The sequence below is a fragment of the Salminus brasiliensis genome, chromosome 18, assembly GCF_030463535.1.
Source record: "Salminus brasiliensis chromosome 18, fSalBra1.hap2, whole genome shotgun sequence".
Lineage (NCBI taxonomy): Eukaryota > Metazoa > Chordata > Actinopteri > Characiformes > Bryconidae > Salminus > Salminus brasiliensis.
In genome coordinates this window covers 11778642-11790005 of record NC_132895.1, presented here as the reverse complement: position 1 = coordinate 11790005, position 11364 = coordinate 11778642, and the positions used below count along the sequence as shown (strand labels likewise).

At 39.9% G+C, this 11364-nt stretch overlaps 1 protein-coding gene across 1 annotated transcript in view; it reads left to right on the top strand.

The window, feature by feature from the left end:
• Positions 1 to 1589: 1589 nt before the first annotated feature.
• Positions 1590 to 11364, top strand: part of LOC140539625 (dual specificity testis-specific protein kinase 2) — a 38777-nt gene continuing 29002 nt past the window's right edge. Inside the window, exons 1-2 of the mRNA XM_072662368.1 lie at positions 1590 to 1709; positions 2712 to 2786. Of these exons, the coding sequence (XP_072518469.1) occupies positions 2756 to 2786 (31 nt within the window). The 5' untranslated portion in view covers positions 1590 to 1709; positions 2712 to 2755. The remainder of the gene's footprint in view (positions 1710 to 2711; positions 2787 to 11364) is intronic.

The window sequence follows — 11364 nt, the reverse complement described above, 5'->3', positions numbered from 1 at the left end:
ATTTTAAAATAATTGTATTCAAGTATGTTTATATAATTAAATATATATACATGCTTATATAATTTTGGAGGTTTACTTATAGAACTTTGTACTACAGATGAGAATGATGTGAATTCTCACTGGAGTGCAGTTTACAGGGAGAACCACTAGAGGGTGTCAGAGGTCTGAAATCTTTATTTTGAAGAACTACAGAAGACCATCCAGCCTCTCAGCATGGGACATTTACAGACACACTAAAGCTTGCTGAACCAACCCAGCAGAATGAAACTAAGTCCAAAATAGGAACTAGGGGACTAAATGGGAAAACATAAATATCATAACTAAAAAACATGTACATTCCTGTCCTTCTATATATATATATATATATATATATATATATATATAACATCTATATATAAAACAATTAGAACCCCCCCCCCCCAGAATAATAGAAATAAAAAAGAATAATAGAAATCCATCAATATTATAATATACATAATATACATTTACACTATGATCTGAATGTCTAGATATTGATATACACTGTATGGACAAAAGTATTGGGACACTTGTTCATTTATAAGCTCTTTTATAAGTTTTTCCGAGTAACTGTCTCGACTGTCCAGAGAAGTCTTTCTATTAGATTTTGGAGCACTGCTGTGAGGATTTGATTGCATTCAGCAACAAGAGCATTATTGAGGTCAGGATGTTTGATGATAACCCCACCTCATCCCCAGCTTCCCAACTCATCCCAAAAGTATTGAATGGAGCACCAATCATAATTCCAGAGAACACGGTTCCACTGCTCCACAGCTCAATGCTGGGGGGGCTTTATACCCCTCTAGTGCAACAAAATTAGTACTGTAATTCTATGTAATGGTGCAATAGGTTTCCATAAGAATTATCACAGTTATTACCACTATGCCACTTTACTAAATTAATTCATCATTAATATATATATATATATATATATATATATATATATATATATATATATATATATACATTTCAAGTTTCTCATTTTTTTTATTTATTTGTTCAAAATTTATTATATTTATTTTATAGTGTGTTTATTCTTATTAGGCACTATGCCTAATGCCAGGTGTGGGCTAGAGGGGTATAAAGCCCCCCCAGCTTTAACTGATCTGGAATTCTGTTGGGATGAGTTGGGGAGTCCGAATGAGGTGGGTGGGGGGTGATCATCCAACATCCTGACCCTGCTAATGCTCTTGTTGCTGAGTGCAATCAAATCCTCACAGCAATGCTAAATCTAAAATCTAGTAGAAAGTCCTGGAGAGTAGAGACAGCTACTCCAGCAAGAGCAGGATAAACTCTTTCAATACCCTTGATTTCAGAAGAAACGATGATCGAGCAGGTGTCCCAATACTTTTGTCCACAGTGTGTAAGTGTATTGGAGTAAATGTAGCCCAGTCCCCCGGCGGGTTTGTAACCTGGCAACGCGGACTGATCTGTCTGAACGCTGAACGGGCGCTGAAGCTCTCTCGTTCCCCAGGCAACTGATCTGAGTGGATCTCCGCGGCGTTGCTCGCTGCTGATTGGTCGCCGGCGGCTGCGCGAGATTACAGCGGCTGCGCGCGGGCAGCTCATTCGTCTGGATCAACACACAAACTTCAGAGCCCAGTCCGCGCGCGCCGTGTAATGCAGTGACAGCCGGGGAACCTGGTTTACCACAAAAGCAGCGGGATTTCTCAAGCAGCCTTCAGGCTTCTGTGAGTACACACCACTCAGACAGGGTGGGTTTAAAGAACACTACAGGATGGGGAGGTTTTCTGATGATTTTGCTCTTTATTTAAAGTGAAAAGTGGATAAACATAGAGACTGTTTCTTAAACCTCACACTAGTGATGCTATAGTAGTGAATACATTGCTGATGGTGCTCCCTTTCCCCTTACCCTGCAATAACCTCTTACTGGTGCTGCAGCCTTAACTGTGTTTGCGTGTGCTGCTGGAAAGTGGTGTGCTCACAGTGCTGAGGGGTGTTCCTCATATGCTTTAGCTTTTCAAACACTTCACCAGAGTCAGTTATAGCTGTTTAAATAAATGAAATCAGGCCACTAACATCTCTGATACCTGCTACACGCTTTAGGCATTTACACAGATCAGCCATAACATTAGTACCACTGCTTATCTGCATCTACAGTGGCGTCTGTCAGAGGTGGCTATACTAGGCAGTGATCAGTCAGTTCTTGAAGGTAGTGAGTCAAACGCAGGAAAGAAATGAGCAAGCTTGAGAATCTGAGCCACTTCGATTTGGGATTTTTACACCTTGTGACGACTAGACGACTGAGTCAGAGCATCTCCAAAACACCAGGCAGGCCATTTTGTGTGTGTGTGTGTGTGTGGGAGGGGGGTTCTGGTATGCAGTGGTCAGTATCTACCAAAAGTACTCCAAGAAAGGACAACCGGCGAACAAACGGCAAGTTCATGGGAACGTAAGGCTTGTTAATGCAGTCCATGGAGGCCCCACCTCACAACTTACAGGACTTGGTGCCAGATACCACAGGAGACCTTATGTAGCGGTCTTGTGGAGTCCATGTCTCGAAGGGTCAGATCTGTTGTGGTGGCACTAAAGGGACCTACACAATATTAGACAGGTGGTGCTAATGTTATGGCTGGTCGGTGTAGATATTGATATTTATATAGTGATTAAAATATTTGTAGTTTAACGTTTTAGTCGTTCTGTTTCTAAAGGACATATGTTGTCTCTTGTAGCTGCTGACAAGCAAAGTCACCCTGGATCCACTCACCCAGCCGAAATGCACATGAATAGCCTGCTGAATCGGTGGAGTAAGTAACAGGGTTTTCCTCTGTCTTCTGTGCAGTATTTCTATGGGTTGTAAAAAGCGTTGCCACTGTCTGTGTGTATGCTGCCATTGTTTAGCACTTTTTTCAGGGTTTGCTCGATTCCATTCGTACACGTTAAGCAGCTTTCTGCTGTCCTAGATGGAAGTATATGTGATGTTATTGATGAAGTTAATATTAGGGTTTCTAAGTCAGTTCCAGTGTCAAATGGACTGCACTGCAGTACAGTGTTTCATATGGTCTGCCCAGTTGCAATTAAATGCCATGTATATTGTATTGCTAGGGAATCCCCTGAGAGATACACGCTAGTTTTTGAAGGCTGTGTATGGGCTGCTTAACCTTCCTGAATGTGTAAAATGTGCAGTGCTATGAAATTGATGTCCTGTGTTTAATATGTATTATTTTTAGCCATGTTGTTCAGATGAGTTGGCTGGTGTAGGGTGTTTTGGCTGGGCCGTGGCTCGTGTTAAACAGAGGATTAGCACAGAATGAAGTTTTCTCAGCAAATAATATTCCCTTATAACAGATGTCTGCCTTCTCCATTACTGAGTGCATGCCATGCCACTTCTCAGAGTGTACTGTTTATTTGGGATGTGACATGTACCCCCCTCAGCTCAGGAACAGCCCAATGCCCAGCCTGAGCCGAGAGGACGCCGCAGACAGTGTTGGTGTGTCCGAGTGTGTGTGTGTGTGTTGGAAACTGTGTCCATAAATCAGTTATTTATATCTGAATAGGTAAGAGACTGCTGGAGCTCCAACTAGAGCGGTCGCTTAAGCACTATTATAGACACAGACACGGTGTTCTGTTTATTCAGCTCCTTCATGTAAGAGAGTATGATACCAATATATATATATATATATATATATATATATATATATATATATATATATATATATATAACAAAAATTGGTATCATACTCTCTCTCTATATGGGCCTGTTATAGAGTAATATACTCACTATTTTGATGATTAATTGAGAAATCAGATTGATAACAAACCGTACCTGGAGTAAATGTTCATGGTTTATGCATTATGCATTATGGGATTAGACATACATTGTAATAAAATCAAACTTTATTTGCTTTTAAAACACAACAGAATTATTTCTTCAATTCTACTCATCCTAATGCACTGACGTGTCTGTGAGGTGTGCATGTGAAGCTCATACCTAACAATGTTTTTCATTTAAAAACAAAAACTGCATTGCATTTTAATAAACACAGAAAATGCATAGAAATTAACTCCACACGCTCTCAAAGACCAGACCAGAAAAAGAAATATGATCTAATATATAAAATGAAAAACGTGCATTATAATCTATAGTATATAGTAATACTGTGATTAGATTGGGTATCATAAAGTATTTGCGACAGCCCTAATTAGAGTAGATTTTGAATTAGTTATATATATATATATATATATATATATATAAACATTTGCTATGTTGAGGCTGTTAATTTTTAGGTGTCCTCTGCTAATAGGAAAGTTTGTGTAATTTTTTTGGAAAATTCTAAAATAATAAAAATAGTACAAAAATAATAATAATGATAATAAAATTGTTGATTATTTTATCAGTACACAACATGTACAGTAAAATAAAATAAATTATACAAAACTACAATTCTATATGTAGAATTCTATTCTGTATAAGACACTATATATAAGATGTATATTTGTTTTTTTGTAAGTATATTTAAGTTAATGACTTGCCTGGTTAAATAAATTAGTGACTGTTTTAGTTTGTTTAAATCACTTAAATTACATCCTGTGTAGAGAAGCACAGTAATACTGGAATCATATTAGTATCAGCAAATAAGACACTGGACATATGAACATATTTCACTCCACAAGACTAAAGACTCTGGGCTAATGCATTAAACATGTCTGTATTTGATTCATTTTACTGTGTTTGTGACTTTCAAATAGACTCTATATTTCTATGTAATACCATCCAATTTTTTCATCAGCTCACAATTTCCATAGCGGTGTATTCCTTATCCCAAGGCTAAATATACTGTAACTCCATGGAAAGCAATGCAAACTGAGCGGGTTCTTATAGGAGCTAAAGGAGTAGGGAATGAAATCCTGGCCCTAAAGGTTGCTCCTGGTCATGTAAGGGGTTTGGTGGGATACTACTCAATTAAAGACGTCTTGTAGAAACAGCACTGTAGGTGTTTCTCTGTGTTAATGTTTGAAAGCCTTTGAGATGCTGCAGTGCTCAGAGCTGGGCTGTCATTTGCAGGGATTTCTGAGTGAGTCTTTAAGTGCTTTGTGTGCATTGATAGAGATGTTAGATAATGATGACTCAGTGGTCAGCCAGGTCTGCAGAGGTTTTTCTCTGTTCTGTGGATCATTTCACTGCACAGTTTTGCGGAGGCCTTTATCTGCTGGAGGATGTTTAGATCATGCTATATTAAACTTTGAACAAGTGGGATATTTGTGAGAACATGAAAACAATTAGTAAAATAGTAGTATAGTATTAAGCCCTCCAGCACTGAGCTGTGGAGCAGTGGAACTGTGCTCTCTAGAATGATGGTGCTCCATCCAATACTTTTGGGTTGAATTAGGGAGTTGGGGATGAGGTAAGGTGGTGATCATCCAACATCTTGACCTCACTAACACTCTTGTCACTGTCAATGCAATCTCCAAAATCTAGAAGAAAGCCTTAATTTCAGAACAAACAAAGAATAAGCAGGTGTCCCAATACTTTTGTCCATGCAGTGCATCTTCTGAAATCTCTGTTAAAGTCTAACAGGCCAGAGCGAAGTTAATGTATGAATGTACTGCTAAAAAACAAGGTTCATGTTTTTGTGGAGGATTTAATGGCATTAGAAGAACCCAGGTTGCCAAAACAGCTTGATCTGCAGATGAAGCGCTGGAGGTTATCACTGTTTCGGCTGAGCGGGGCATCGTTGCTTTGCTCTGTTTGTTTGAGTTTGTGAGTTTGTTTATTCCAGCAGCTGTTTACTGTCCACTCTGTACCGTATCTGAAACTGAATGAAAGTGCAGAGGTCATCTCTGTAGCTCTGTGCAAATAATACAAGACAAAAGAGAACAAGGGCTGCGATTCATTAGGAGCTTAGAGCTGTGAGTGTGTGTGAGCTGTGGCATGGCACACCGGTGGCACGCAAACCCTAATGAACTCTGCCCATGGCTAATCTCTGCATGACATAATCAGGATAGTGCTCTCGCTTGTGGAAATATTAAACATGCTGTGTGTGTGCTGCTGTGAGAGACAGTCAGTCGTATAGAGTGTGTTCAGCCTATGCTGTGTGGACACGTGCTGATCGGAATCTGAACCCTAAAGTCCGGAATAATAAAGAGACACACTGATTCAGGTGTCGGTGCAGATTTTCCACACTCAGAAAGACGATGCCAGTGGTTAAGTTGGGATTGGGCTGCATGTTAACAGGGTTTCCTGTTAAAGGTGAATCCTTAAAATGTCTTAAAGTATTAAAAAGGCTTGAAACTCAGGAAATGTCTGGAAATGTCTTTTTGACTGTCTCCAGAAGAGACATGTTCTCTTAAGCTAAAGTTAATTTAAAATTGGGTCTCCTTGCTTGCAATATTACTATAAAGGGAAGTGGTGCAAAGACATTCTGTGGCATTAATATGTTTATTAATAAATCTAGCAATAGCATGTTGACTCAACATCGCTATCGTGGCATTACCTTCGCCTCTGTGCCGGTCACTTGGCTCTCCCAGCATCGCACAGGTAGTAGTACTAGCTACTGTGTGGGAATTGCAAATGACTAAAATTAGGAAGAGAATTGGGCGATTAGGAGATGGCCAGTATCTAATAGATGGTCAGTATCTAGGTTTGTCATGTTTAATTGAGGATTGCTGAAAATTATGGTCATGATTAATGTAATGTAAGTAAGTGAGTTGGGCATTATGGGTTCTTATAGTGAGTTCTGTGGTCTCCCAGGGTTCATAACATTCATTGCCAGGGGGACTGTGATTTTATAGTTTTTTTAATTGGCCAATATAAACTTACTATAATACCACAGTACACTCTTCAGCTCAGTTGATCAACTAAGATTTAAAATGAACAGCTACAGTATAAGCAAATGAGGTCAGGAACTTAGCCAAACCACATCTGGGACCGAAGCAGCAGAATCCATTCATGAGTCTGGACACTATTAGCAGCTCATCAGATGGATAAAAGACCAAGAGCTGAGGAAGAGCTGGTGCATCTACTAAAAAGTGTAATGGTAAATATTTGCTGACATTTAAACAGTTGGGTTTTATTCATACAACAACTCTATCGGGGTCTATGGAGGGGGGTTTTTTTTCCAGGAAGAGGTCCCTGACTGTAAAGTGAGAGCCCCCTCTTTACATGATGCCGCATTTCCTTTCCTGTTTTTCTTCCTCTCAACAGCTCGTTTCATCTTGTTTCGTAACTCCACAGCCTTTTCTTTCTCTTTAAAAAGCCCATTTCCAGTAAACAGGGACTCCACTGGGAGTCTGAGTCGGAGCAGTAGCGTTTTGATCAGTGTGTGGAATTTACGTCAGAGATCTCCAGTGCATGAAATTTAACAGCGCGGTGTGAACTGAGCTTGATAGGCATATTTTCTCTGCATTCACCTGTGTGTGTGTGTGCCTTTGTGTGCCTTTGTGTGAAAAACGCATGGCCTCTTTCTTAGGTATTCAGAGGCTGACCTCAGTGACTTCAGCATGTCAGATTTTTCCGCTGGTTGGGAAGCTCAGTTACCCACCTCCTGCTGGGCTCCTCTCCTCTTGCTGTTTTTGTTAGGAAACCGATCACATGTAATTATTAGCTGAAGACGTCACTGGGTTGTAAGAAATACATTGTTGGAAAAGGTCCTGGTTTGATGGAAAAGCAGGAGGAACAGTTGAACGTCTGAAAGTCAGTTTGAACAGTTGCTGTACTCAATGGTTCAGTAACACTGAAATAAAGGGGATGAGCTTTAACTGATTTCCTGATTAGTTGCGTTTAAGCTGCCCACAAACCCAGATCGAGAGAAGTAAGACTTGTCCCATTTAACTGTGCTACTTTTGATGACGTGCAGAGCGCAGAGGATGCAGATAGAATACATGTATTCAGTATTATTAAGGTGTAGAAGACACCAATTAAATTAATCATAAATTAGCATTACTAGGCTATGGTTGCATAAAGTACAGTAAACTGGTCATGGGTGTATTTATCCCCAATAACGATGTACTGATATTGGTGTCACCCAACAATAATGATTGTAATTGTAGTTGTATTAATGACTTTCTCCTCTGCATAATAGCAGTGTCCTTGTTTCATGCGGGTAGAATGACGTTGTGAAAGATTCTCTTTGCTGCACTTTTAAGAGACGCAGGACAGGATTAAATAGTTTATTCAAAACAAGCTATGTCAGACAGACTATGGGAAGAGATGGAAAATTTGGGTCCAGAAAGTAAAAATTTGCTCCGGGTAGTTGGAACAAAATCCTAGTGGGTTTTTTTACTTTCTGGACCAGAATCTCTAACTATTGGTAGCAACTTTACAATACCACACATCACAATACAGGCATACGGTATCTACATCTTTGCTGAAATGTTGATCATTGAACTGTTGAAATGTTGAACAATTGAAAATTCAGATTATGTCAAGGGGTTTGAAAACAGCAAACATTGTTTTGTTTATGTCTAAATATAAATAAGTGAACAAAGCATCTACAAGACAAACCTAAATAACAACCTAACAAATGTATTAGCTGAATTTAACTTATGTGCCCTCATCATCATATGTGCCACAATATACTGTATGCCAAATAAGTATACAATATATGCCAAATAATTTGTCATTCAAAACATCTACAAAAATGTTGTGGTCAAAGGTTCATATTTACTAAGCATAGTCATGGCAACATTGAGCTTTAATGATTTCTTTGTACTGTTTCTTTGCTGGGGCAGAATCTTTAATAAAAATATACACAAATATTGGGCACAGATTTTTATTTTTGTTTTTTTGCACACAGGGTCAGAAACACACCTTCTCCCACGTAGATTACTAATTAATCAGAGTATAAAAAATAGTCGAGTTATTAATGTTTCTTTTGCTGTGGAGTCACATCGTCATCTATTCATCTCCCTCTGTCTGCTGCAAACATGCAAACCAGCACAGCTCAAAGACAGCAAAAGGCCATGACCCAAAGGATTTCAGCATCTACAGTGACAGGAGGAAACTCAATAGAGCTGTAAAACAGAGTGGCCTAGGAGACACACGAGGCCTCTTTCATTACACTGAATAATTCATCACAGACCGAGGGGAAATTGACTTGTTTTCGATCCCCATGATTGTTTAGCAGCACGTGTGCAACCTGTTTAGTGGACAGGTGGTTGAACAATGCACCGATTTCACTGACAACAATATTAACAACAGAAAAGCAGCACCACCTATATATATATTTATATATAAACACACACACACACACACACAACTCTACTGTTTCTACTACATGTTGGAGCATTGCTGTGAGGATTTGAGTATTTGCATTTAATGACAGAAGCATTGAGTGGGGTGATCACCACCCCACCTCATCCTCAACTCCCCAACTCATCCCAAAAGTACTAGATGGAACACCAGCCATTATTCCAGAGAACTCCACTGCTCCACAGCTAAATGCTGGGGGACTTTATACCCCTCTAACCCACGCCTGGTATTAGGCATGGTGTCAATAAGTCCATTTTTAACTGCTCCAGAGAGTCCTATTCTACTGACAGTACTTCTCTACAGAGAATACACAAGCTGTGGGTGTGCATTTGCACTTCTGTGCCAGCAGTGGTGCTACTTAAAGTAGCTGAACGCATTCATTAGAAGGTGTGTCTACAAACATCTGGATATATAGTTATACTTTAAGCTCTGGTCTGTAGCCCATTTTACTGATGGGCGACAGTTTTATAAATACTCTGACTTTGTTCCAACAATCAGCAGCCATGAGCTCTTCTAAGCAGCTGCTTAGCACTGCATATTAAACTAAGTGATGTAGCTGGTCCTTCAGTCCGCAATGTGCAATGTGATTAAGAAATAGCCGTAAACAGAAAAGGTGAAGGCCAAGTTAAGGACTAAAGTTTCATACTTGCAATTCTACGTAGGAGGGGTTCGAATTTTACACAGATATTATAAAAGAAAAAAACAATAGGAAACAATGTTGACATGCATGAACATGCAGGGGGATGAAAGACGAGAAACAGATGACAGGAGCGGACAGGGATAGGACCAGAAAAGCAGGGGATGGTAGACATGCAGTAGAGGGTTCAGAAGCAAATGTCTCTGCATTGCCGGCCTGAATCTGTGCCTTTCCTAGCGCTGCTTTTCATCTGGTGTGTTTTGTGTTTATAGGGTCAGGTGACCACAAGGCATTCTTTCTTCCAGACCCCTTCCCTCTGTACTGTAAGAGGATACTCTCTGTCTCTCAGTGCCTCTGCATTCCCTGCAAAACTTAACACAGAAATGGGTATAAGTGCCCTCTCAACCCCTCCCCACCTCTCTGTGGAAGCTTCTCAGTAACCTCTGACCCTCTGCTGCCGTCCTCTTTATTTCTTTCTTCTCATTCTCTTCAACATGGTCCCACATAAATACACATTGTAGCCTACAGGCTGTGTGAAACTCTAACCTGAGCCAGCCTGACCACATTCACTGTCTCCACCAGCATGCGAGGAAGTGGACGCTAGCGCTGGTTTCAGGTGTCTGTATCAAAATGTTCTAAAGGGATGTTCAGAAAAGGTTTAGCCACCCCCTAAAGAGTGAGAGAGCGGCTGCGTCCCAATTGTGTACTACGCACTAATACTAAGATACATACTAGTAATCTTAATAGTGTGGGTTTGGCAAGTTAGTACACAAAATATAACCATACACTATATGTCCAAATGTTTGTGGACAACCCTTCTAATGAATTCATTTAGCTACTTTAAGTTGCACCAATTGCTGAGACAGATGTACAAACACACACACATACAGCCTATCTATTCATGTAAAGAAGTATTGCCAGTAGAATGGGACTCTCTGGAGCAGAGGGACCTATGGGCACAATACATACATACATACATACATTACTGCAGTGTTTAATACTGTACAGGGTTAATATAAAATCTGTAAAATATTATTATTTACATATAAACATGGGATAAGATGTGAGTGGGTAGAGATCATAGTTCCAGTCTTTGGTGGGTGCAGTGTGACTGAGCACCACTGAGGTCACAGTTCCAGTAAGTGAGTGCAGGGTGCAGAGTGTGTTTGTATGGGGTATGATGAAAGGTATAATGAGATATCATGTGTGATGAGACTGGTGAGATAGCTTTGTGACAGACTGGATGGACTAGACTCATACACTGAAAAAAGGATGCATTAACTTTGCAATAGCTTTGACACTACATAATTCTATACTACATAATTCATACTTATTATCATATTGAAGATTTGTGTGTAACTGGGACGCACCTAGAAAAAGGCATGAGCAGAAAGTGAGTTGTTATAAGAGGATCTGCTTGTGGTCAGTGGGGCTGTGGCCGACAACAGCTCCTCTTTAGCGTCTCCCTACTGTCACTACCAACACATTAGTGCTAAAT